General features: G+C 41.7%; 10 protein-coding genes and 1 long non-coding RNA gene across 16 annotated transcripts; 4 read left to right on the forward strand and 7 right to left on the reverse strand.

Annotated features, from left to right (window-relative positions):
- Positions 1-2: 2 nt before the first annotated feature.
- On the reverse strand, positions 3-5,123 carry LOC124316700 (ribosome production factor 2 homolog). 2 transcript variants are annotated; one of them, XM_046782640.1, is made up of 7 exons: positions 4,964-5,123; positions 4,771-4,903; positions 4,546-4,705; positions 4,195-4,474; positions 3,990-4,134; positions 3,908-3,925; positions 3-178 (listed from the first exon to the last, which is right to left on the reverse strand). In XM_046782640.1, the coding sequence occupies exons 1-7, from the start codon at positions 4,978-4,980 to the stop codon at positions 38-40; spliced, it is 894 nt and encodes a 297-aa protein (XP_046638596.1). In that variant the 5' UTR covers positions 4,981-5,123; the 3' UTR covers positions 3-37. The 2 variants fall into 2 exon arrangements, with proteins under 2 accessions (XP_046638596.1, XP_046638595.1); XM_046782639.1 differs by lacking the exon at positions 3-178 and having other exon boundaries at positions 3,732-3,925; positions 4,964-5,120.
- LOC124316702 (hemoglobin-1-like) lies at positions 842-3,320 on the forward strand. 5 transcript variants are annotated; one of them, XM_046782643.1, is made up of 5 exons: positions 842-2,485; positions 2,549-2,662; positions 2,732-2,822; positions 2,883-3,017; positions 3,080-3,320. In XM_046782643.1, the coding sequence occupies exons 2-5, from the start codon at positions 2,565-2,567 to the stop codon at positions 3,203-3,205; spliced, it is 450 nt and encodes a 149-aa protein (XP_046638599.1). In that variant the 5' UTR covers positions 842-2,485; positions 2,549-2,564; the 3' UTR covers positions 3,206-3,320. The 5 variants fall into 5 exon arrangements, with proteins under 5 accessions (XP_046638599.1, XP_046638602.1, XP_046638598.1 ...); XM_046782646.1 differs by having other exon boundaries at positions 842-2,264; positions 2,370-2,662; XM_046782642.1 differs by having other exon boundaries at positions 842-1,903; positions 1,982-2,662.
- A 152-nt stretch (positions 5,124-5,275) lies between the features above and the next one.
- On the forward strand, positions 5,276-7,812 carry LOC124316699 (spermatogenesis-associated protein 5-like protein 1). The gene is made up of 6 exons (XM_046782638.1): positions 5,276-6,405; positions 6,463-6,636; positions 6,698-6,787; positions 6,860-7,187; positions 7,246-7,580; positions 7,643-7,812. Exons 1-6 carry the CDS (start codon positions 5,365-5,367, stop codon positions 7,787-7,789), a joined length of 2,115 nt encoding a protein of 704 aa, XP_046638594.1. The 5' UTR covers positions 5,276-5,364; the 3' UTR covers positions 7,790-7,812.
- On the reverse strand, positions 7,803-10,689 carry LOC124316698 (protein O-mannosyl-transferase TMTC4-like). Its single transcript, XM_046782636.1, has 5 exons — positions 10,300-10,689; positions 10,000-10,231; positions 8,513-9,932; positions 8,340-8,454; positions 7,803-8,278 (listed from the first exon to the last, which is right to left on the reverse strand). Exons 1-5 carry the CDS (start codon positions 10,421-10,423, stop codon positions 7,959-7,961), a joined length of 2,211 nt encoding a protein of 736 aa, XP_046638592.1. The 5' UTR covers positions 10,424-10,689; the 3' UTR covers positions 7,803-7,958.
- A 101-nt stretch (positions 10,690-10,790) lies between these two features.
- Positions 10,791-11,858, reverse strand: LOC124316701 (mitochondrial fission 1 protein-like). Its single transcript, XM_046782641.1, has 4 exons — positions 11,699-11,858; positions 11,429-11,638; positions 11,194-11,299; positions 10,791-11,115 (listed from the first exon to the last, which is right to left on the reverse strand). Exons 1-4 carry the CDS (start codon positions 11,741-11,743, stop codon positions 11,027-11,029), a joined length of 450 nt encoding a protein of 149 aa, XP_046638597.1. The 5' UTR covers positions 11,744-11,858; the 3' UTR covers positions 10,791-11,026.
- Positions 11,859-12,006: 148 nt separating this feature from the next.
- Positions 12,007-14,474, reverse strand: LOC124316771 (ras-related and estrogen-regulated growth inhibitor-like protein). The gene is made up of 4 exons (XM_046782717.1): positions 13,150-14,474; positions 12,925-13,073; positions 12,668-12,856; positions 12,007-12,603 (listed from the first exon to the last, which is right to left on the reverse strand). The coding sequence occupies exons 1-4, from the start codon at positions 13,262-13,264 to the stop codon at positions 12,085-12,087; spliced, it is 972 nt and encodes a 323-aa protein (XP_046638673.1). The 5' UTR covers positions 13,265-14,474; the 3' UTR covers positions 12,007-12,084.
- Positions 14,475-16,381: 1,907 nt separating this feature from the next.
- Positions 16,382-17,460, reverse strand: LOC124316572 (nuclear cap-binding protein subunit 2-like). The gene is made up of 5 exons (XM_046782591.1): positions 17,224-17,460; positions 16,992-17,078; positions 16,837-16,931; positions 16,634-16,772; positions 16,382-16,576 (listed from the first exon to the last, which is right to left on the reverse strand). The coding sequence occupies exons 1-5, from the start codon at positions 17,260-17,262 to the stop codon at positions 16,478-16,480; spliced, it is 459 nt and encodes a 152-aa protein (XP_046638547.1). The 5' UTR covers positions 17,263-17,460; the 3' UTR covers positions 16,382-16,477.
- Positions 17,461-17,690: 230 nt separating this feature from the next.
- Positions 17,691-19,108, forward strand: LOC124316448 (hsp70-binding protein 1-like). The gene is made up of 5 exons (XM_046782406.1): positions 17,691-18,098; positions 18,162-18,383; positions 18,444-18,599; positions 18,658-18,866; positions 18,936-19,108. Exons 1-5 carry the CDS (start codon positions 17,813-17,815, stop codon positions 19,002-19,004), a joined length of 942 nt encoding a protein of 313 aa, XP_046638362.1. The 5' UTR covers positions 17,691-17,812; the 3' UTR covers positions 19,005-19,108.
- Positions 19,109-19,260: 152 nt separating this feature from the next.
- On the reverse strand, positions 19,261-22,381 carry LOC124316184. The gene is made up of 7 exons (XM_046781982.1): positions 22,029-22,381; positions 21,379-21,552; positions 20,825-21,320; positions 20,609-20,763; positions 20,332-20,533; positions 20,014-20,265; positions 19,261-19,945 (listed from the first exon to the last, which is right to left on the reverse strand). The coding sequence occupies exons 1-7, from the start codon at positions 22,239-22,241 to the stop codon at positions 19,410-19,412; spliced, it is 2,028 nt and encodes a 675-aa protein (XP_046637938.1). The 5' UTR covers positions 22,242-22,381; the 3' UTR covers positions 19,261-19,409.
- Positions 22,382-22,383: 2 nt separating this feature from the next.
- LOC124316709 lies at positions 22,384-23,617 on the reverse strand. Its single transcript, XM_046782655.1, has 4 exons — positions 23,483-23,617; positions 23,282-23,365; positions 22,907-23,213; positions 22,384-22,841 (listed from the first exon to the last, which is right to left on the reverse strand). The coding sequence occupies exons 1-4, from the start codon at positions 23,615-23,617 to the stop codon at positions 22,384-22,386; spliced, it is 984 nt and encodes a 327-aa protein (XP_046638611.1).
- Positions 23,618-24,205: 588 nt separating this feature from the next.
- LOC124316693 lies at positions 24,206-25,440 on the forward strand. The gene is made up of 2 exons (XR_006911958.1): positions 24,206-24,940; positions 25,017-25,440. It is a non-coding gene; the product is annotated as an uncharacterized LOC124316693 (long non-coding RNA).
- Positions 25,441-25,455: the final 15 nt, after the last annotated feature.

A 25,455-nucleotide genomic window follows, 5' to 3' on the forward strand; every position in this document is an offset into this window, starting at 1 on the left:
AGTCGTGTTTGTCAAAGTCTTTATTAATTTCAACAGTTCACTTCTTGGAAAGTTTTGATGCTTTTTTGGGTGACTTTTCAGTCCGCAGAGCTCTTCCGCGTTTAACTTGCAACTTTCTGTAATCTTGACGTGGCATGTGAATGCGGCCGAGTTTCGAACCGAAAACGTCCTTGGACATGTTCACTTACGTAATTCTGACGCTCATTCTGTTAACAGTATATTAAGGTACGAAATGTCACACAAAGTAATATTTAACAAGTTTGGATAACTTGTTAGGATTTTAGACAGACACGTCTCCCAACCAACACGCGGTTTGAGTTTGAGTGCTACAAATTCGTCTGCTAGGACTCGAGTCTCAAATTGCAACATGGCGAAATTAAATTTTGTAAAAAAATGCTACAATTTCTCTGAAATGGTACAACAAAAAAAGGGATAAATCATATTGAACTTAAATTGAATGACTAATGACATTTGTAAAATTTTTCTTCAATTTTTTATCTTGTTCGGCGTTATTGGCAACGCCGTATGTCAAATCAAAATAACAGTGACAGCATGCCCGAAACGAAAACATCTGCAAAAATAAGTAGTAAAAATGAATACTGTCGTTATTGGTTCAGAGATCGGCAGTCAAAAGTGCTGTCTTCCTGTTGCAGAGTTTGTAACTTTTAATTGTCAAGTTGGATGCCCAGTGAAAGTGACGACAAACAAGGGAACCTTCATTTGCAAGCTCTTCCCTAGGACTGATTTGAAAAGTGATGCAGTTGTTGAAAATACCGTTCAAATTTACAGTGAACGTAGAAAGTTGCTCTAACGGTCAAATGTTCGAGAATGTATTACTTGGCTAAAAGAAATAACCCTTCAATAACTCCAATAATCAAAAGAAATGGGCGGGGAACAATATAAGCCACCACTTTAAAGGGCAGAAATTGCGAAACAGAAAGAAATCAATGGCGTCATGTAAATTGTCACGTCTTTCATTAATAAGGGCGAGTCGATTTTCAAAGAATGAGGATAATGCCTCCGGATGGATGAACGCAGGCATGAAGGACTCTACTGGATCCCGCTGCGGTAATCACTTTCAACGTAACACTACATAGGGGGATACGACGAAAATCAAATACCAAATTAAAAGACCTGAGAATAATGTGGAAAAAAATTAAATGGACAAAGGTCAAACTTAACGGCAGCCATTGAAATAAAAATTCAAGGAGGGGGTCCATCTAGGAGGAACTCGATTAACATAGCAGAGGATCCATCGCTGTGAGTGAGTGGTACTTATACGATAATTAGGCCAAAGGCGTCTTGGATCACACCATTATCCAAGTAACCTGAGTCAACGGATCTGAATCTACTCACGAATATCCCTCACATTACCACGCTTTTCAAGAGGTCATCTACACGGGGGGGACCCATGCAGACGACATTAGCGATCCGGGCTCATCTAACGTGATAAGATCATTGATGATATTCGTTTGTAGTCCGCGAAGTGCAGCTCCTCGGCTTCGCCACAGCACCCATACAACACGACGGAACTTAACTATGTAATCAAGAAGGCTCAACTGAATCAAATGCGCAAACCAATGGTAACGGCAGCAAACTCAGAACTACTTGCCTATACCTCAGTACACATTTAATTCGCCTTTTTACGACTAAGGAATATTGGACCGATCCCAATATCGACGAAAAGTCCCTTAGCCACTCGCCAGTTTTCCCTCTCCAGCACGGAGGAATGGATTCAATTAATGGCCAACACAGTGGTGGGAATTTAAGTGTTTAATTAACATGCTTTTTTTCACGCGTAGAAAGTTTTTAGACTTTGTCGAGGTTTGAACCATCGACGCATGTTGTAGCAAATCAGCTTGCTAACCACTGCAGTATTCGACCTTATGTTTAATAGCAAATTGTAAGTAATTATTCGTTATAAAAGATCTTACTTTTTTCCATTCTTCCCTTTTTCCAACATATAAACTTATTCTAATAGTTTAGGCAAATCTAGTTTCCAGTACCTCCGCGTTGAATTCAGTTGGAATTTCATATCGACAAAATCCGCCGGTTGTTGCTCACATTGAACTTGATCATCTCGAGACGGAGTTTTAGGCAGCAAAAGGTGCTGTGTGCTTGGTAAAAACCCATCCACTCACCGCTAACCCTGATGGACGCATCATGTCGAAATCCACAAACAAAACTAAGTTGACATTAGAAGAAAAACGGGCGCCACTCAATTCCCAGTTTGAACGTGGTGTCTGTCACATGGCTCTAGTGTAGTAGACAATCCATCACTCAAGTGGCTTCTCTTTGGCGTATTACTTTCCATATGTCTACGTGACTGGATGCGCGTTTCTTTCACACGTCGTCCCTTTTTACAAAAGGAACAGAGGAGGGAATCCCCCCCAAACCCATCTATTGTGGGCCTATAAAAGACGGGCTTCCCCATCGTTTGGATCATCAGTCAACTGTCAAATCTCCAGCAGCAGCAAACTAACCGGTGAGTTGATTAAAGACTAACGACAATTCTTTCAATTTAACTTTAATAATTGTTTCCTAATAGTCTCATCACCACTACAATGGACGTCCTCAATTCAGTCAACGTTGCTGCCGTTCAAAGCACCTGGGCCGTCATTAAATCGGACATCAACACTTTTGCTCCCCAATTCTACGTGGCGTAAGTATCTTAATTTTTACTAGAAATAATTGAAAGATACTAACCATATGTGACGAATCCACTTGGAAGACTGTTGACTGCTTATCCGGAATACCAAGCCATGTTCCCCACCATCGCCAATGTTCCATCCGGCCAACTGTTGAACAACGCTGCTCTCATTGTAAGTCCCTTAGCATCCTGTAAATAAAACAAAATCTAAATGTGATTTCACCCAATTCAGACCTTGTCAGTCAATGTCGTCACCAAATTGTCGGAAATCATCGACTCTTTGGGCAATTCAGGAGCCTTGAACGCAAAATTGGTTGATCTGGCCAACCAGCATAAACAGCGCGGAACAACTCGAGCCCATTTCGACGTGAGTATCTTATTATACAAAGTAGTTGAGAAAATTTAGATTACTTATTCAATGAATTGTAGAACATGGCCACCGTGTTGGTGAGATTTTTGGCTGCCACTCTCGGCTCCGCCTTCACTCCGGAAGCCAAACAAGCCTGGACATCCACCATGCAAGGCATCAACACCGTCATCGAAGCTTCTGCTTGAAATCCATTCCTCCTGCATTGCAAGTAGCTGCTTTTCCCACTACCGATCAAAAAATTTATATTACAGGCATATGTCAACTAATTGAAATGAGGAGAAATTAAAAATACACAATTTAGCTTCTTCATTTTACCTAGTTTGTGTTGAGCGATAAATTCTCGTAGTTTTCATTTAAAATAAGTGGTAAGAACTTCTGAAAAAGCTAAGATATGATTAATCGTTTTAAACTAAATTAAAAACTATAATAGCCAGCTAAGAGCTAGAAGGAAACTCGACCAAATCCCATCAAAATCACAACTAAACTTTTTTCAGATTCTTTCCTTTCTCAAATTCTAACCGATCGAGTAAATCCATCGATATAAGATAAATACACGAAAAGTACCTAGGAAAGAAGTTATTTCGAAACAATAAAAAATAAATGCTTAAAATATTGTTACCAATAGAAAAAGGACAGGAGAGAAAACACTAAGTGGAGTACCTAATAAGTCTGATTGTTAAAATAATTTAAATCATACACAGTACATACGAGTCGTGTTTGTCAATGTCTTTATTAATTTCAACCGTTCACTTCTTGGAAAGTTTTGATGCTTTTTTGGGTGACTTTTCAGTCCGCAGAGCTCTTCCGCGTTTAACTTGCAACTTTCTGTAATCTTGACGTGGCATGTGAATGCGGCCGAGTTTCGAACCGAAAACGTCCTTCGACATGTTCTTGACCTTCTTGGGCTGTTTAAAAACAAATAATACAATTCAGTATATTTGAAATGGAAATGGCAAATAGAAAAATTACCTTGGCTGCGCTTGGTGTGCGGCACGCCCGTTTGAATAGATCAGCTGAGGCCAATTTGGTTCTTCTGATGACCAAGTCGGCAGACGGTCCGATTTCTTCCAATTCAATATGAGGAGTTTTAGTTCCACTTTTGGTCATCAAAATCCTTTTATAAAAACTTGATTATTACAATCTCAAAAATGGAATGAAAAATATAGAAAATTACTTGTAACTGCGGAGGAAAATCTTGCCGTCGACAGCCGTGAAAGAAAGAGCATGCTCGAAACCAGCAAGACGAACTTGTTCCACTACTTCTCCACGGAAAAAGTCGATGAGCAAAGATTTGCATTTGGAATACTCTTCGTTTTGGTGCCAGACATCACCAGAGAAGATCAGGCAAGGCTTGTTACCATCCATCACTTTGGCGTTGCGAATGGCAGTCAAGGATTTGAACTGTTCCACGCCAAACTCAATCATGTCGAGCAACTGGTGGTCAAACATTCTTCCTGAAAATTTAGATGACTTTTAGTTTAGGCCTTGAAATGAAATCAAACAAAATTTAGAGATCAAATTGTACCCAGAATAACATTGTTGGGCCTCTTTTTGTTGTCTGAGCAGAATGCAAATAAAGAATGGTCATATTTCTGAGTCAGCTCTTCTATCGGTTTAACATCTTCAAATGGATTGTAAGGGTGTTTCTGACCAAAGTATGTTGATTGCATCCGTTTGATGGAATACTGAAGTAAAACATAATGTTAGAAATAAAACAACCCAAAAGCTTTTAAGCTGGTAGCAATAGTACCAAATCTTTGACAAATTGAAGAGATGTGACGCTGGCAGTAGAACCACGGAGCATCAAAGCTTGTTTAGCCAATTCAACAATTTTTGGCTCTCGCTTTGCCAGCATCCGCTTACCGCGGTGGGTCTTGGGTTTCCTGCAATTAACAGTTGACAATTAATTTTACGAAAATAATATTAGTAATTTTTTCACTTACGTAATTCTGACGCTCATTCTGTTAACAGTATATTAAGGTACGAAATGTCACACAAAGTAATATTTAACAAGTTTGGATAACTTGTTAGGTTTTTAGACAGACACGTCTCCCAACCAACACGCGGTTTGAGTTTGAGTGCTACAAATTCGTCTGCTAGGACTCGAGTCTCAAATTGCAACATGGCGAAATTAAATTTTGTAAAAAATGCTACAATTTCTCTGAAAATGGTAGAGAAAAGGGATAAAATAAAATTGAACTTGAATCAAATAACTAATGACATTTGTAAAATTTTTCTTCAATTTTTTATCTTGTTCGGCGTTTTTGGCAACGCCGAATCTCAAATCAAAATAAAAGTGACAGCATGCCCGAAACGAAAATATCTGCAAAAATAAGTAGTAAAAATGAATACTGTCGTTATTGGTTCAGAGATTGGCAGTCAAAAGTGCTGTCTTCCTATTGCGAAGTTTGTAAATTTAAATTGTCAAGTTGGGTGCCCAGTAAAAGTGACAACAAACAAGGGAACCTTCATTTGCAAGCTCTTCCCTAGGACTGATTTGAAAAGTGATGCAGTTGTTGAAAATACCGTTCAAATTTACAGTGAACGTAGAAAGTTTCTCATCACTCATCCAGTAGTGACGAGGGATTTCAGTGTTTCCAAATTGTCACCGAAACCGGCAACAAGTATAACTGTAACTATCGTAACTGATAGTTTTGAAAGTGTCAACAACTTGAAACAATGCAAGTTGCCCCTGTTGATCAAGAGTCTTCTTTCAAACAAGATCATCACCCCGCTTTCGTCAATCACTGTTGGCAAATACTTTTCCGCAGGGAATGTAGAGAAAATATTGGTCCTGGAAACGAAGCCTGACGGTGGAGCTCTGTCAGTGTCTGCCAAAACCCAAGTCAAGATCGAAAACATCATCACAGACAAGTGGATGAAAATTCAAGAACGAGTCCAAACGACCAGAATGGGAGGAGTAGATGAAGCCTACAACAAATTGAAAGAACTGGTGGTGTATCCCCTACAGCATCCTCAAGTGTTTGCTCAACTCTGCGCGCCTAGAGGAATTCTTTTACACGGTCCACCGGGCTGCGGGAAAAGTTCAATCGTCCAGCAACTCTGCGCTGAAAACGGCCTGTTTCTCATCCCAGTCACTTGCTCGGATCTTTCGTCATCCGATCCAGGAGGCAGCGAAGAAAAATTGAGAAACATTTTCAAGGAAAGTTTAAGCGTGTCGAGTCCCACAGTTCTATTTCTGGACGGTGTGGATTCCATTTGCCCTAAACGAGGTGGTCAAACCCACACAAATCGTCTGATTACTTGCCTAACGGGATTGATTGACGACGTTCATACTAACCGCAACTTGACCATCATGGCGGCCACCAACAGGTTGGAAGACGTCGATCCTTCACTTCGCCGGCCAGGCAGACTGGACAGAGAAGTAATTTTAATTTTGATTCCTAATTTGCTTCCGTCTAATTTTGATTTGATTTCAAAGGTCCATTTGTATGCCCCCAATTGCCATCAACGGGAAGAGATCATTAAAGCCATCTGCGAAGAAATTGAATTGTACACAGACTTGGAAGATGTGAAACAAGTTGCTGAAATGACCCCCGGCTACGTTGGCGCAGATTTAAATCTTTTGTGCCGCGAAGCCCTCTATCTTTCATTGGTAACATTTAAATAATAATTTACTCCATACGAAGCTGATGTTCAATTAATTTTCTGGACAGGATCGATGCCAATTGACACTCAAAGAATGGAAGGCTGCTATTGGTCGTGTTAGGCCATCTGCTATGAGAGAAAGTACCGGAAGTGGCGAGGTAATAACTTTGACGTTTATCCCCCAAAAAAACTATTTCTAATTAATTTTGATTTTGTTGGTGTTGTCACAGTTCCGTCGAGTCAGCTGGGATGAAGTCGGAGGATTGGAAGAGGCCCGTATGTACATCCGCCGCAGTGTTGAATGGCCACTGAAACACCCTGAAGCTTTCGAGAGGCTCAATGTGCCTCGACCGAAAGGAGTTTTAATTTACGGTCCTCCAGGCTGTGGAAAATCGCTCCTGGTCAGAGCGGCGGCCACTTCGTGCACGGCTTCCTTCCTGTCCATTTCAGCCGCCGAACTCTTTTCTCCTTTCGTCGGAGACTCGGAGAAAATGGTCTCGGATCTCTTCCGGCGAGCCCGGCAGGCAGTTCCGGCTATCCTTTTCCTGGACGAATTAGGTAACTTTAAAATCCCTCGGAATTTTATGAAAATATTTTAATTTTGATGATTTTGTAGACGCGATGGTTGGTGGACGTACCAACGCCAATCACGGCCGGACAGCTCAACTGGGTGTGGTGGCGGCCCTTCTTCAAGAAATGGACGGCATTTCATCCAGCCAAGGAGTTGTGGTAGTTGGCGCCACCAATCGACCCGACAAAATTGACGGGGCTCTACTTCGTCCTGGCCGTTTCGACTCGCTGGTTCACATCCCACACCCGGACGAAACTGCACGATTGGCCGTCCTTCAGTCACTCTGCCGGAAGATGCCACTGAAGGAGGTCGACCTGAGTAACTTGGCGGAAAGAACGGAACTCTTTTCAGGAGCCGATTTAGAATCCCTGACCAAAGAGGTGACGAAATTTTAGACTTGAATGTTCTTGAATAATAAAAACAACTTTTGCGGAATTATCAGGCCGCACTGGGAGCCCTGGAAGAAGATTTATCTGCCTTTGAAATCCTCCAGCGACATTTCGAACAAGCCCTGGCCAAAGTCCCGCCTTCTATCACGCTTGAACAAGCCGATTTCTATCGGGATTACGCCTCTGGTAAGAGAAAATAAAAAAGCCAGCCAATGAAAACAAACAAAAGATTGCAGTTGTATTCCATTTCGTGTTAGTTAAGCTCGCCAATTAGGACTAGCTACCGTTTAAGCCCCAAAAATTCCAAAGACAAAAAGACACTGGGAAATGAGAGATTGAGAGTTAAACATAAAAGCAAGAGAGATCATTTTAAAATTGATTCTGTTTCGCCTTGTGCAGCAATTTGAGATTTTCCGTCGCACTTTTCCATTGGGGGTCCAGTGACAGGGCTCGCTGGTACGACTGCTCGGCCAGTTGGAATTTTTTCCATCGGTGGTAGAGCACACCTAGATTGGTGTGGTAGATGGGACTGTGCGGATTGAGTCGAATGGCCGACAGGAAGTGGAGCTCGGACGCTTTGAATTGACTCCGCTTGCCTAAAATTCCGGCCAGACTGAAATGCAAATTGGCTTCGTTGGGTAGAATGGCCAGGGCTTCCAGCGCCGTAGATTCCGATCGTTGCGATTGACCTGATTTGTTAACCAAAATTAGTTAAATTGAATCAAAATTGTTGAATAATTAAAATTTTACCTGTATTGTCCAACATAACGATGAGATTGGTCCAGGCCAGGACGTGGGTTGGCTGCAACAAAGTTGCGTTCCTGAAGGCTTCTTCCGCTTCCCGGAACTGTCCCAGCTCCAAATACTTTTAAAAATTGAATTTGGTTATTAACATAAAATTAGAATGAAATACTAGAACTTACGAGATTGCCCAGGTTGTAATAGCAGTCGGGATACTTTCGACGATGACTCAAGGCCGTCAGGTAACTCACGCGGGCCTCTTTGTGCTTACGAAGAAGTGCCTGGACGATGCCCAGGTTCATCCATGCGGCAGCGAAATCGGGTCTAATACTAATAGCTTTAACGAGCCAATCTTCCGCCGACTGGAAACGGCCCAAATCTTTGAGCAAATTGGCCAAATTGTTCATGGCCTGGTCGTAGTCCGGATTCAGTTCCAGGGCCTTTTCGTAGCGATCGATGGCCACGTCTCTCAATCCCCGATCCGCCGCATTTTTGCCAATGTTGTAGTGAACTTTGGCGTTGAGCGGACAAACGGCCAATCCGGACAGAAATAGCCGACCCTCGTCTTGCCAATCCATATTCCGGCGGAAGGATTTCAAAGCAAAGGTGAGGATGACGGCCAGGAGGCAGCCCCGCAAGATCCACAACTTGGAATAGCCAAACGGAAAGAGGAAAGTGTTGAGTTTCTCGGCACCGTAGACGAGAACGAGACAGTATCCAGCGACGGGCATGAAGAGAACTCGTTCGGCCACCACGAAACCGACGCGGAAAAAGATGTTGGTGGCCGGTAGGAAAGGGACGGCCATCAGGGCCAGACCGAGGGTCAGATACTTTCGCTGCCTTTGAGACGGACTGAAGAGAGCTTTGAAAATGGCCGAAAACATGACGATCCAGAAGAATAACGAGCCCAAATTGCGGGGATCCATCAGCTGCTGGATGAGCGGAATGCAACCCATGGACCAATCGAAGCAGAGCCAATGAGGCCACAGGAGCAGCAAGGCGTGGATCGAGTAGACGTAGTTGTAACTCAGAGCTCTGGTCATCGGCGAATCGGCGAAGGAAGCTGGATTGTCGACCCGCTGGAAGGCCGGAGCCCCGGAAGAGCCCATGACGCTCAATCTGACGTAAAGAAGAGCCACTCCAACTACGGCGATCAAAGAGAAACGCTGGAGGATATCCCTTCGTTTCATGACGTTGCCAAAGTTGAAAGTGCCAGTCACGGATCTCGTGACGTCGTAAACAGCGACCACGCCCAGGACTGTGATTCCCTGCTCTTTGCAGAACATGGCGATGGCGCAGCTGGCCATCGAAGTGGCGAACGACGTCAGCGATCCTCCGTCCAAATGTTTCGCGTACGAGTAGATGGAGAGAAAGTAAAAGATTCCGCAGAGGAGATCCGCTCGCCCAACTATTCCGCTGACGGCTTCCGTGTGGACGGGATGGACCGAGAAAAGGATGGCCGTGATGAACGCCAGCCTCGGGCGAGTTTCTCCCAACAAAGTTGAGAAGATCACCAGACTCAGGGTGCAGCAGATGGAATGGAGCAACACATTCGTCAAGTGAAAGGGCCTTGGATCCAGCCCATTGAAAATGTAGTTTAATCTGCACACAACAACAACAACAAGGTCATTGGTGAAACTATTCATTCAATGTCTCGTATAGAAAATACCTGAAGGATAAAATGGTCAATGGTCGGTACGATTTGTGACTACTCTTGTGATTGAGTGATGTGCCCCAAAAGTCATTGAAAAATATTTCGTTGAGAGGAGTCTTGCCTTTAGCATCTTCGTTGTTTACTATTGCTTCTGTGTCGTCAAACACAAAGGACCCGTTTACTGAATTTACATAGCACACTGACGCCAGGATAAAGATGATTGCACATCCCCATTTCAGGGAAACCTCTGTTTACAGAATTGGAAAAATGTCATGTTTTAACTTTAATGAGTCTGAAAAATAATCAAGACGATACCTGGACATATGAATAATTGTTGAGCAGCTGGTTTATGAATCGTTGATGGGAAGTCTCTGTAACTGTTTACTTTGCCAGCGCCATTCTCGGAAACTTCTTTCGTGGTCGTCTTAGTCATTGCCATTGGAATACCATAATATACTTTTGCTTTGTCTGGCCGCCTACTCTGTTGTCCCCTAAAACTACACGCAGTTTGTTGGCACACGCAGTTAACTCGGGCAAAGGTTACATGTTGCACCACATGAAAACATGTTAGATTGGCATATTTACACCGGAGCCACGGTAAGCCCGAAAGTTTTTCTACCCACAGAATCTGATTCTACGTAGCGAGCCCTCAAGACTGCTTCTGTCAAATGTCATGTGTCAATCGTGTGCCTACTAGATGTCTAGTAATCGGTTTCGGCAACCTTTTGTTGTGCGCATTTAGTGCGGCTTTAGTGTTTGTTTTTTACGCAACCAACGCACAATTAACAACACTAAATCATACTAAATGTACTGTAAATCTGTAATTGTTCATTATACCTTTCATTTCTGATACACTAGAATTTCATGAAAACGAAACAAAAAGAAAGGAATGAAAGTATAATATAGTTTTCCACAAGAAAATTTTTATGATAGTGAAAATATCAACATTCAGATTCAACACAGCAGTTCAGCACATAACAAGAATCTGCCTGACAAAAGGGATTACAGAATAAGAAGTGTATCATGGCATTAATGAGCGCTTTCACTTCCTTGCCAGAGCTACCCCCAGTCCAATCAGACTACCCAAAGCCAATGCTGCTCCACCTATGATGGCAATGCCTTTAAGTCCCTCTGTTAATAATTATAAAAGAAAAAAAAAATAAAGGGTTAAAAATATGAAGATGTGCACACAACAAAAGAACTTCATACCTCTTTCCATTCGTTTCTCAATGACATTTTTTAGAGTTCTGACCTGCCGATTATTTGGTTCTACTTGGAGCAGAACTTTGGTGTAACCCAAAGCTTTGCTGTACTCCTGTCAAATATCAAAAGCAAACAAACGTGATGTTTAGGATAGATAAAAAATGTCATCTTTCCAAAGTGTAGGATGTTATATGACAATTATGACATCTTCAAGTGCAAAAAGTAAGATCATTTTTATTACCTTGATTTTGGCATTGGCTATGGCTAGGTAGTAGATGTAGTCTCTCCTGCCCTCATCATTTCCTCCTTTGGACAAGTCCTCCAAGAGAAAAATCCCTCGCTTGATATCTGCCTGATATTTACTCCTGATCAATGCCCAGGAATAATTGAACTGGATGTCTTGAGTTACTGTTCCCTGGGTCAAACTGTCGTGATAACGTCGCTCGAATTTCTGCCAAAGAGTCCAAACATTATAAATTGAAAATGACAATTGTTACAGAGTTACACGTACCTTCAAATCCTCTTCAGAAATACTTTCGTCTAGAACGTCCTCCATTTTGCTATTATTACCAATCAAATATTAAGCAATACACTGATGACAACAAGCTGAAAAACGTAGTCAGTCGGAATATCAGCTGATTTCCAGCAGACGGAATAGGCGGGATTTCAAAAATTGAAATTCTCCATTTTCTAAAATGTTTTTTAAAACGGATACGACCTTATACAATTTAACGAATAAAAGAGTAATTAACTTTTCAAAAAATTTGTATTCAAAGTTTATAGATATAAATAATTTGTATCAAAATACATATATTGTAGCTGTACATTTTGCATGATATTTTGGTTGTGCCAGTCAGAAGAAGTTTTGATGATGATAATAAAATCGATATATATAATTCATATGGAGGCGATTTGACTTGACGGATAGTTGGAGCTGGTCAAAAGCTTTCGGTGGACGATCGGAATGGGTTTAGATTTCACTCCGTGAATCAAATGGGCGCTGTTGATGTGCAACAGACTCATGTCGGGCGTGAGTGTGGCGATGGAATCGACACTTCCGGTGCTGTTGTTGCCACTCGAGTTGCTGCTCCTGTCGCTGCACGAAGACATGGAGGATTTGCGGTTGTGCTGATTGGCGAAATTCTTTTGCTGTTGGTGTTGCGATTTGTTGTTGGAATTGGCCGAGTGGTGGCGCGTCTTGGAGACGATGGCGCCAATCATTTTCGAAAAGGACGAAAAGCGGATCATCCGCGGATATGGAAGAACGTGCGAATTGGAAATCAATTGGCGAATCAATTTTTGGAAAACAATTTTCACACCCCACTGTTGGCCTTCGTACTGCGGTTCGGCCGCTGAGAATTCGTCGAACGGACAACCGAATTCATCGGCTGCTGTTTGACCTTCCAGTCGCGACACCTGGAACAAAAATGAATTTATAAAATTAAATGTCTGATGATGGAATAGGAAAAATTCGACATACCTGTCGTCTGTGTTGGAGGTCGAGTTGATTGGCCACCAAATATTTCGGCGAATGGAAAGGTAACCTGGACAGGATTTCACAAGCGCGATCGAAACTTTTGGAATTGGTCAGCGAATAGACGACCAGGTAAGCCACGCACTTTTCTGTGCCGACTACTGACGATAACATTTCCTCATCTTCACCAATCACCTTTAATTATAACCAAAAATCAATTAGCTTTTCAAATTCAAAAATAATAAAAGATGATGACAACTTACGTCATTGCGGGATGGCCGTGAAATGTCGAGAATGTCGACGTTGGTTTTCAGCGATCCTCCCATGTAAGCGAAAGAGTGATGGTAAGTCATGTCCGTCCCGGAGAAATAATCGCCGATGAATCGACTCGTCAGGTACTGAACTGTCAACGCTGTTTAATCAAATTTTGCATAAATTAATTCACGCCACTTATTAGCGCCAAATAAAATAATTCAAAATTAACAAACCTGTTTTGCCAACGGCGGTAGATCCTAGAACGGTGACACACAATCGATTGTTGTTATTTCCAGTGTTGTTGGTTTTGTTGTTGGTCGATGATTTGTTGCCTAACGATTCCTTCATTTTCGATATGAAATAAAACTGGAGCGTGATGAGAGAACTGGGCAAAGTCGTGATTGGGTTTGATCGTCATCTCTGGATGCAGCCTCCCTTTTATAAGACTGGCGTGGACATGCGCACAGCATCAGCCGTCAACTGTTGATATCAACCGCAACGCAATTGAGGGGAAATGTACGATAATCGTATTTGCACTGATTTTATTTTACATAACCCCAAGTCAATTTTCACAAGGAGGAAACAAACAAAATCATCCGAGACCTGAATTCAATCGACTAAACTTTCAAGTATCTATAGACATTTGTTTGTGTGGGGGAAAAATTGTCCAAGGTTTTTTCAGCGATCGAATTCGGTTATGTTTGGGGATCAGATTCTCGGCTCATCACAAGGCCGAAACTCTACAAGTTTGTGTCTGTTATACACCCCCAAAAAGTTGGCATTTTCCTATAGATAGGGACCACCATGTTTACCGACCGACACGTGAGAAAGTCGGCGAATTGATGGCCGAGGCCGCGGAGAAACTTGAGACGGTCCCTCATCATCCATCGCTCAACTTTGTTGACCTTTGGCTTGAACTGATCAAGCCAATAGATCCATTTCCAAATAGTCACGTTTTTCATGGCCCGTGTTAGTTGGGTTGTGCTGAAATAATCGACCCATTTCTGTCGCAGGGGCCAAACCCAAATGGAATCAAAGCAATTTGCAAAAATTCAGAACAAACCCAATAGATGTGTGTGATGGCCTACAAATCCGATTTTGGCATCTTTTCATTAGCCTCAATCAATTATAAAATCAGAACAAATTCAGGCAAATGGGTCAGATGGTCTGCACACACAGGACTTATAAACCGTCGGGATCGAGACGAGAGTCCAGCATTTTCTTCACCTCCTACGCTTGAAATGTTGCGGCACGTGCTGTAATTGCTGCCAAATAACTGGACTGCTCCGGATGGATGAAACTGAAAAATGTACTGCTACTACTGCTATACCACCACAGCACACGTGGAGCCAAATAGAAGAAAGAGATACGCTGCTACCCACATGTGGGTGCACTGGTGAAAAAGGATCAAAGCACTGAGCGACGTGTATCACAATATGTCCCTTTTATTTAAGTGGGCGTCATTACATTTGATTGCCAGACCTCCTCCCTGCGTTTCTTTTGACAAATGTTTCAGTTCGGCTTACAGACATTTAATAGCTCCCCCTTTCTTTTCATTTCATCAAACTGTTCCTGGGCAAAAAAGGTTTGAAAGAGAACGCCGACCTGGACCGAACGGAATAAACTCACGGCACGTGGCGAATTATGACTCCGGACATATCAAAGAAAGTTCGGCCATTCAATCCACGTGGAGAATATAAGGCGGATGAGGCCAATGAACATGTATACCTGGGCGAAGCATTTTTCGATTGATCGGATGTTGTATAATCGCCAGTTAATTTGATAGACCGTGTTTACGTCAAATTTGATAGTCGAGGGTATAACCCAATGATCCGTGAGTAATAACCAACATGTGACTGCCAACGTGGGTGGTGTCGAATGACAACACGGCGGATGCTGACTTTCCGATTTGCCTCCGTCCATTAGTAGATCTGCTGATGTGCTGTGAATAGGCGAATAGGCGAAAGCCAATTATAAATGCACATCTTGCACCCATCCGGCGTTGACTGCACAAAAGAGCACGAGGCAGATCCCTATTCGCCACGTGCGCATATGCCCTATTAGCCCATCAGATTGCCCAGCAGTTAGCGATATCACCATTATTATTAGATATTCTTTCGCATCGCCAAAATCATTCCAAACAACAACACTTTGCCAATACGGCGAATAATTCCATGTCAATGCGCATTTCGATTATATCGATCCAGTGTGTGTGTTACATACCAGCGTCACAAGTCGTTGATTGATATCCAGAATGGGCGACGCATTCGTCGCTCTATACTATTACGTCTTCGTCGTCTGGAATCAATTATTTGGCTTCATCCGCTTCGTATTATATTATAGTTGTATACTACGCCCGTCCTAAATCAAGAAAAGCCAATTGCTTTTGTCCTTCCACAAGTTGCCGGGCATTGAAGGCGTTCACACATCACGCCATTGTCAAAGTGTAATTGAAAATAAATAGACGACGTTGTATATACTCGTATCGTTTGATATCGTTTTCGCCAAATGCGCAGTTGGCCGTCAACGACACCTAATATACCAACCAATCGATAACTTAACGGCCAGACACAATACCTGCTCCTACACTAGTTTCAAACAGAGGGAATTAAATGATGTATAAACGGATATTCGCAGGGGGGAAACAGCCCCGTTTTGTTGCTATGGCCACCAGGAGGAAGATGAAGATTATACAACAGGTGCTGGGCAATGTTCATGTCGCTCCACGTGAGTTTTACGTCAATATTTGAATAAGCAACATCTGTAGTGCTGGGCGGTGGGTACAGCAGCAGCAGCCACGCAGTCCCGCTATAGCCTCACGGCGGAGCACGCGGATCGGCACGCGGACACGAATGCTTCCAGCGGCTGCAGCAGTGGGAGAGAACTTGTGCCGAGCAGCACTCGATTGCCGTCGCCCAGAAAGATTCAAACAGCCAACACCAGACACACACACACTCACACACACGCAGCACACTTTTCCTGGTAGTTCAGATGCACGTTGAATGTCACGACAAGCACATTCTTTCTTCGAACGACAAATAAATTAGTTTTAATTTGGAATAACTAAACAACTGCCGAGCAATCAACTAGTTGAAATCGATTCCATTTCCATTTTGGAAATCATCTAATTGATCAATGATCATTGAATTAGCCTCACATTTGACACAAATTCAATTGTGACATTCGTTAAAAGCTGCAGACGACCATTGGGAATTGAATATTCAAATATTTCTTTGCATGTAGATGATGGCGTGCATCACGCGGCCGAAAAAACTCTTCTGGGAAACTACACCCGCTTCGCTTTGAAAAAGAAAAAGCTTTGGGAGTGACAGATCACATGGCAAGAGATTCTAGTGTCCCCACTTTCTCGATCGATAAAATCCAGGCCAACCGGACTGGCAGATGGAAACATGACGAGAAACGTCTTTTTTCACAGGTAAAAACGATTTTGTTTTAGGAAATCAATTCAGCATGGTCTGTTTTAATTGAGGATAACACTTGTTGACATTTGTTTAAAAAAAAACACACAGAGATGAATGAATACAGTATTTAGAAATGTTATCAATTGTTAGCAGCAGCAGATGTGGCCACCTTCTGCTGAATCATTTTGCCCCATCCTCCTCTGCCACCATCAAAGTCAGTTCGGTATTCATCTCTCACCTGCAAAACGAAATGAATTAGTTGAGATCAATAAGTTTGAGCTGACGAAATGCTGACCTGTCCTCCAGTTTTGCCTCTGCCATATTGTCTTCCTTCAATGAAGCCAGCATCCCAGTCAGTTCTCACAATTCTGTCATCCAGTCTTGTTCCATTCACAAACCTGATGGCATTTTCTGAATCATTCCTCAGGTAAAACCTTGAAAGATAATTTGAAATGATTGAACACAACTTTGTTATTGGATTTGGTTGCAATGACTTACTCTACAAAACAAAATCCACAAGGGGTCCTAGTAAACTTGTCCAATCCCATGATGATTCTCTTGACATCACCACATTTCCCAAACAATTCATGGATCTAAAATATTTTCAAAGATGAAATCAAATGTAACCAATTGTTGACTTGGAAGTATATAACCTGTTCTTCAGTTGTATAAAAGGACAAGTTTCCAACATACAGGGTGCAAGATTGATTCAACAGACGCTCCTGCTCTACCCGGGAACCCTGAAAGATGGAAATCAGTTATTTTGGCTTGAAATATCAAAATATTTTCAATGATTAAGGTATGAAATTCAATTTAAACATTAATTGCCTCAAGACTGTATATTAAGTTACATTTTAAATTCTGCTATCAACTCATAAGGCTTACTTTGAAATGTTGGTCTCGGTATGTGCTTGGAACCGCCATTTCTACGAATTATGTCTGGAGAACCAATCACACCGTTCACCCCAGTGTCTTCCGAATTAAGTGTCCTTGTATTCAGCCAATCAACCGGCTAAACTTTATGCGTTTTAAATTACTAAAATTGGTGTGGTTTTTTTTCTAAAAAAAGTGTGCGTTGACACAACAAACCTGACGCGAGTGACTTTCGAAAAGATGCCTATTGCGGCCGCTAGGTTACGTCACTTGCTAGAAATCCATGCTTGCGTTAAAACTACAATTAAAAACCAAATAAAAATATGGCACACTTTCGCAGATATTTCCAATCATTTTTTAAAATCGCAATGAATTTTATCCAAATCTTAATTAACTTAATAGGTTTGTTTTGTAAAGTCAAAATTTTTAAAGATGTGCGAGTCATACCTAGATGGCACTTTTTATTCCAGACTCTTCTTGATTTTGCTAGTAAACAGTTTCATTGACGTCTGCTTGCCCCATGCGTTCACGGTTTAACTTGCGTACTGCGTCTTATTCTTCATAAATATATCACGTTGGTGTTGAGATCGTTAGCAAAACAATGGAACCCCCACGACAACCGAGAGATATGCAAGGACTTTTAAGATTTGCCATCGAAGGCACCGCAGCTGAAGATCGTACCACAACCACATCGATGAGTGAAGAAAGGAGACGCTGGTTAGAAGAAGCTCTAAGAGGATTGTCAGTCGACGTTGTAGCCGAAATATCAAAATCGTTAAATATCCTCAATCCAGATCGAGTCGAAAGTCCTGAAGAAGATCCCCAGGAGATGGAGGAAGCATTGGAAATGATTACTGACTTTGCCGATTCCATGGACACAGCTAATGGTATGAGATATATATTTTATTGATTGAATAAAACATTGACACTTGTTTTGCTTGTTTTTCCAGACTTTCACAAGATAGGAGGATTTTTCATCCTCATTCCCTGCTTGAATTCTCCCCACGATGGAGTTCGTTGGAGGTGCTGTCAGTTGATCGGCACCCTCACCCAGAACAACCCATACTGCCAACAGCATGTGCTCAACGAAGACCTATTGCCAATTCTGCTTAAGATGCTGGAAAACGATGACTGTGAAGAGGCGAGAATCAAAGCCTTGTACGCCATTTCATGTAATGAGCAGATTTACAACTCACACTAAGGGAATTCAGCTAACAATTGATTGATTATAGGTTTGACAAGAGAATGTGCAGAAGCCCAGGATGCATTTGTGCATTGTGATGGTTTCTCGTCTTTACTGAGAGCACTGCAATCATCACTTGGGAAACTGAAAATCAAGGCTTCATTCTTGTTGACTTGTTTATGCAATGAGAATCCATCCTTCAAAGGTTTTATTCACATTCATAAGTTTCTCCATTTGTACTCTAACCAATACCTGTTTACTAGATACTTTATGCAATATGGGATTTGTGGAGCAGTTTGTGGCTCTGCTTCAACGAGATCACGACTCGACTCACGAACATCTACTGGCCGCCTTGCTGGCACTTACTCAGAGCCATCCCCCATCGATCGAGGAGTGCCGTAGATCCGAATTTCTCTTTCGTGAATTTCTCGACAACCGCATCGAATTAATCGGAGATCGCGACGAATGTCTGGTAATAATAATTATTAGTCAATACTTGAAAATGAAATCGAATTTTAAACTTTGAATTTTCATTTGATAGGAGGAAGCCGAGTATTGCCGTACTTTGTTGTCGGTGATTTTCAAGGAAGACATTGTCGAAGACAGGTGAAGTTATTGGCATTCGATTGCTGGCAATAGAAAGAGAATTTAAAAAACAAACAAAGAGGCTCATGATATGGAGGCGCAATACACACACCGACGTCCTTTTGATAATCTTTACGTTTGTGTTTGTTTACTCTCTCGTGAACCATCGAAGCGTGCACGGTGTTCTCTAATTTTGTTATCGTAATCCATCAATCCTATTGATCCTCAAGATTGTTGTGGTCATTACAACCCTAAAGAATACATATGTATTAACAAGAAGGTCTCTGCTAAAAAAGTTTGTATTTAGCGCAAAATTTCAACGCGTTTAATTTTTTGGGGCTATTTTTCATCGTTATCGGTCATCCGGGCGGCGGTTGAAAACCCGCAATTTGGTTACAGGCAAAGTTAAGTGAAAAATAAGAAAAAGGAATTAAAGCGACTGTGAAATGTCCTCCTCCAACATCAATCCAGTAAAATGAGTAAAGTGGCGATAATCGTCGAATAAAATCACTCCCTTTGTCGGAAGCATTCGCCTTTTACGACGGGCTGCAGTACCGTCACCAATCAACGGAGGCAACAAGGAATCTATTTGCAACCAGATTTGATCACCAGGTAATAGATTGAGCGTCGAGTGCAACGTCACGGGAGTGAATTGCCCTGCAACGGTGTTTTGGTCTTCAACGAAACCTCTACCAATAAGATTTCCATTCAAATACAAATCCACGCCTAAATAGAGCAGAGAGGAAAATGTTGGGAATTCGGCCAATCCTGTGAACGAAAAGTAATAAGTTCCAGCTCTAGGAGCGGTGAAAACCCCAGTCGTTAAATTCATGGCGTTTCCGATGTTGACAAGTGCAACATCAAAGGGAATGGAAACGTTGACTTTGGAGAAACGGTCACTTCTCTGCACGTAAAAGTAGGTGGGCACTGATTTGACGTCGGCGTACCCGATCCACTTCTGGAATCCTGTGGTTAATAATTTAAATAATAATTAACTGGATCAGTATGCAATTAACGGTATGTTTGTAAATTACCTGGATCCTCGGGGAGTTTTGTAAAGTCGCAGTAAACACTTTCCATCATTGCAGATCCCACGACGGAGTAGACGCCATTCAGGGAGTGTCCAATACGCCAGAGATCCTCGCAGGATTTTGGCATTCCGGAGATGGTCGCCTGTCCAGAACATTGGAATCGGCCGAGTGTGTGGACTCCGGATGAAATTTCAAAATGTGTTCGTCCAAAGTTCAAACCGGTGACGGGCAAGAGTTTCTTATCGGTGATAAAACCTGTAAAATGATACCAAAGTTCAATGAAGCTATCTATTTTTAACAAATGAGTTTCCAACTTATCACCTGCGTCAGTCAGTTGCGTTGGTGAAATCGAGTCGCAGTTGCATTTGGCCGTACCATCAACGCAATTTTGATCGATACTACACTGACAGCTATGGACATCCGTTGCACTTCCGGCCCAATAATAATGCGGGTTTCCATTCCTGTCGTTCCACCAGGCATAAGGGACGTTGTTGAATTCGAAGGGGGCGTAGTTGCAGTCGTACTGTGATAACATTAGGAAATTAATTTTAATGTTAATCCGATGTATCTAATTGTTGTACAGGAGAAATTGACTTACTACAATCGATTGGTGGCATTCAATTGATAATTCAGCCAACGCTGACAATTGTTTACTGGTTGCGTTGTACCTTATGGCCCTGGAATAACATCCGGGTTCAGCGCAATGACCCACGTTTGTCGGTGACTCGCTGTCATGGGGAACTGAAGTCGTTCCTATTTAAACCCAGAAATAAAAATTAATTTAAAGAGAAAATATTTTCCGCAGGTGCTGTACCTGTTGTCATGTCGCAATGAACGTAGATGGAGTCATCTCCAACTCCCTGGCCATCCGGATCGATCCAGTACATTCCGGATGGAGAAGACGGATCATTCGAGTGAATTTCTTTGCAGGTTCTCGGGTTGCCACTCTTCCCCGATGATCGAGTGATGGTTGGAATGTTGTACGGTACATTTGATTTTAAACTTTCCTGTTGGAGAGATTGAAGATTCGATTCCCCCTGTTGGGTTCCAGGATCCAGTTCCAGAATTCTCTTCAAAACTTCTCTCGACTGCAGTTCACTCAACTTGGTTTCCAACTGAGAATCTTTTTGCTCGAGTTCATTCATCCTCGTCTCCAGTTGAGAGTCTTTTTCTCCGAGTTCAGACATTTTCTCCCCGACAACTTGTTTCAACTTGAGAATGTGATTCAAGGCGATCATAAGCGTTTCCTGTTGTGGCACTTTGGCCTCCAGTTGAAGAACTTTGGATGCCAAATCTTCTCCCGCCTCCATCTAAACGATAAAACAAAATGTGAGTTTTATTTAGACATGAAAAGCAAATAAGTCGTACCTGAAGTTGAGGATTTTGATTTTTCAACTGCAGCGTCACCGACTCTTCTAGTTGCGTGACTTGCTCTTCCAGCTGAGTGTACCTCAGCCCATGTTCAACATTTACAGCATCCAGTTCGATGATTTTCTTCTCCAGTTGAACCATTTTCGAGCCCATAATTTCTTTAAATTTGGCCTGTTGAATAGTGCAGTCGAAATTGTATTACACAACATTTTTTTTAACGAGGCATGAATCCCACGACCATCTGGCGTTTCACGCTTGGATGGGAGAAGAGAATTAACAAGTTTGTTGGGTACACTGGAAATGAATAGACTGGTACAACACACAAGTGGTTTTCAAATTACCAATTTAAGGGTTCGTAAAAAGGATTTTTTATATAGCCCCTCGGTTAAACCATTAAACGACAGGTAGAAATTCGTACTTTTCACGGTCGTTCATTCGGCCTTGAACAAGAATAAGCGCCGGACAACAACAGGGAAGCGAAACGGAAATAAAATTTTGAATTAAGTAAACCCAAGCACCGATAAAATTCTAATTCTGTTCTACATAATAAAAAAAGAATTTACTTTTCCTACAAAACAACAACGCAAAATTGAACATATTGAAATAGCAGAAATCAGCGAAAATGAAGTGAATTAAAAAATACTCACATAATTATCAGCCAACTGTTGCAGTTTGTCTTCTAAGGTAAGCGAAGCTCCATTCGAAAATGCTGGCCAACAGGCCAACAAAATCAATAACGAACAGATTTGGGCAGACAAATAATAGCGACCCATCTTCAAACCTCTCAGCAAAAGAACTGACGTCCAGCATTTCGTGAGCGGCGTCTTTTTATACCCTTCCTCCAGTGTTACCTTTTCCATTTCGATTGAAAGAAAAACGCTTTCTAGCGGAAGCCGGTGCAAACTTTTATTTTTTTAAATTATTCAAAACATTTTTTAAAAAGGCGCCAGTTCCCATCAAATAAACTACCCTAATTGGAAAATTATTAGCAAACATTTAGAATCACATCAACCACCCTGTATAATGAGTGTAGTGATAATCGCTGGCATCGTAAAGGAACACGGAATTTGACTTGTAATAAATCTCGACCCAAACTTTATCACCGACTTGTAAATTGAGTGTCGATTGGAGTGTTAATTGACTATTTTGACCGATAACGGTGTTTGTCTCCTCAACCAGACCCATTCCGATACGATTGCCGTTGACGTAGAGTCCGACTCCCAAATAAACGAAAGTCCAAGACGTGGGGAAACTCGCCATTCCCGTGAAGGAAAAGTGATACGTGCCCGTCTGGGGCGCAGTGAAGATGCCCGACGACAATTCCAGGGCGTTTCCCACGTTGATTCGCTCAACCTCGAACGGAATCGGAGTATCGTAGGCGAAAAACGACGAGTTCTTCTGCACGTAGAAATAAACGGGACTTGATTTGACGTCATTATAGCCGATCCATTTTTCTAAACCTAATGAAGAAATCATTTAGAATATCGAGTAATAATTAACTGTAGGTGAACAAGAGGCAATTAACCTGGGTCGTCGATGAGATTTGTAAAATCACAGAATACAGTTTCGACTGATTGGTTGCCCATCACAGAGTACAATCCATTCAGGGTGTGGCCAATCAGTTTGAGATCCTTACATGAGCTTGGCATTCCAATATAAATAGACGCCGATTGATTTGTGCTTGGATTAATATCGTAGAATGAAAATTGTTGTTGTTGCTGATCGTCGTCAGTTGAGTTCTGTGGATGGAGAACAGATAAAAGTACATCCTGCTGTTGGACTTTGGCTTCCAACTGAACAATTTTGGATTCCAGACGATCTATAATTTCGTTCTGATTTCAAAAGACGTCATTTTTCATTAATATCGCAATTAAAAAGATTTGGACTACACGACACTTACATTTTCATGAATCTGGACCTCCAATTGTGTCACTTTGGCTTCCATTTCCACATTTCTAGCCTCGACATTTTCTTTAAAATGATTCTAGAATAATAAAAAACGTTAAAGAATTAATTTACAAATGCTGAACTTTGATTTGTCGATAGAACGTCTAAAAAAAAACGAGCCGTTATCGCAAACGAGAGAAAACTAATTGATTACGTAGTTCTCCTGCAGTTGTCTTAATTGTTCTTTCAACGACGGAGCAGCGCTGGTGCTGGAACAGGACACCAAAATCACCAACAAAATGCAGACCAATACGAGACGGAAGGATTCGGCGGATGGGAAACCAGCCATCGATTTTTTCACTATTCAACGACAAATGAATCAAGCTCTACTTTTCCAACTGTGGCAGTATCGAAACGGTATCGAACGCTTAAAAAACTTTGGGGAAACTCAAGTAGCAAGCGGTCGGTATTTATTTAAACTGAATCTTGTGACGTACAGCGCTAAGAGAGATAAATTCATATAACTTTAGCATCAGCTTATCGTATCGATACACAAAAATGTGTTTATTCTTATGGAAACACGGGTGTCTGTGTTCAATTTGGACATACGTTTCTTTGCTTTTTGCAACCATCAAAATCAAGTTGAACGAGTCTACGTGTTCAGTCCTTTATTTGAAGAGTAGACAGCAGCGACCGAAATGGCTATACGCTAACTAGGTCGGCTATTGGCTGCATGGAATTGCTCGTGGGGGGATTGGAGACGAGAAAAGAAGGTGATATGACAATAGGAATGCTTCAATCATCTTATTGCACCCAATTACCTTGACTAGGTGAGATTAAAAAGCTGATGATGACATTATCAGGAGCAGGGAAAAAATTGTTTTGGGGGTATCTTGTCTGTTGCAACAAACAAGATACCCCCCCGAAACCATGGTTTTTCCACATTTTATTAGGATCAACTCATCCTTGTTAAAAATTCTTTTTCCTTTCTTTTTTAACAAACAATACTTGTTCAACCGAACACAAAACGTCATGCTTATAAGGAAACGATCGAAATGTCTAAAAGTTCAACTATTTTTAATTCAATTCAAATTCAATTAATTTAGGGATCATTAGGCGATCCAACTGTTTGAAATGGAGACTCGACTAGGATCCTTAAACACGCTAGTTGAAATCTGTGATCTGCTGATAGAATTTAAAATCAAACAAGTCGCTAATAAACTAAAAATTCTTGTTTTTCATTTGAAAAAGTTGTGCAAGACCGGGGGGAGTGACGGGTTCCTAGTAAGAGCACAGCCATTTCATTGTGGGGTGAAAAATGAGCGCACGAGTGTAATAATCGTCCCGTTAATAAGGCTGCATAACTGAATTTTTGGCCAATCGCGATTCACTGCTAATTAGTACCCCCTAAGGCCCCTATACCCTAGTGAGTGCTGATAATGGAGACATAACAACGCTGCAGTAATGCGATTTGGCTACTGGATCAGTTACTGAGTGCTATTTAATCAAGGTACAATCAGAGACGTGGGGCAGATAAGAGAAGAGGCGCAAACAAGATCCTGCAAGTCACTTAGTGAAAAAAACAAATAACCGGTGACAGTGTCATGTGATTGTTTGTCATCAAACGTTGAAATAACAAGTTGTTTGTTTTTGGTAGCACCGGCAAGCACAGGTGAGTAGTTGCCTCTCAACAAATAGTAACAGACATCGAGTTCATTTACTCTTGTTTGTAATGGACACAACGAAAGGCAAATAAGAAAAGGAAGAAGCTATAAACAACTAACCTTTTGTCATGTTATTTCCAGTGTTGGATTGGATGATGAATACACGTCAACGGTTGGATTTCCATCGAGTTGACTGGAACATTGCCCCAGCTGATTCTTTGGCACGAAACTTTGGCTGCAATCAACACACAACAGTCATGAAACCTATGAAGAAAAAATAGAATAAGTCATGCAATAAATGTGACACCTTGTTCTTGTTAGTTTCTCACGGATCCAAATGACGTCGAATTCGTCCTGCTCGCCGTCTCGTCGTGGGAATCTCCATGATGACATTTACCACAAGATATTGGTGAGAGACCGTTAACGAGACTATGGCTGTCACCAAAAGTTACGTACGGTATATTATTACAATTGCCGATTATTGTGAGGGAAGAATTATGGCGGGAAACTAAGCACAAAGCAA

The sequence above is a fragment of the Daphnia pulicaria genome, chromosome 12 (genome assembly GCF_021234035.1).
Source record: "Daphnia pulicaria isolate SC F1-1A chromosome 12, SC_F0-13Bv2, whole genome shotgun sequence".
In the NCBI taxonomy this organism is placed as follows: Eukaryota; Metazoa; Arthropoda; class Branchiopoda; order Diplostraca; family Daphniidae; genus Daphnia; species Daphnia pulicaria.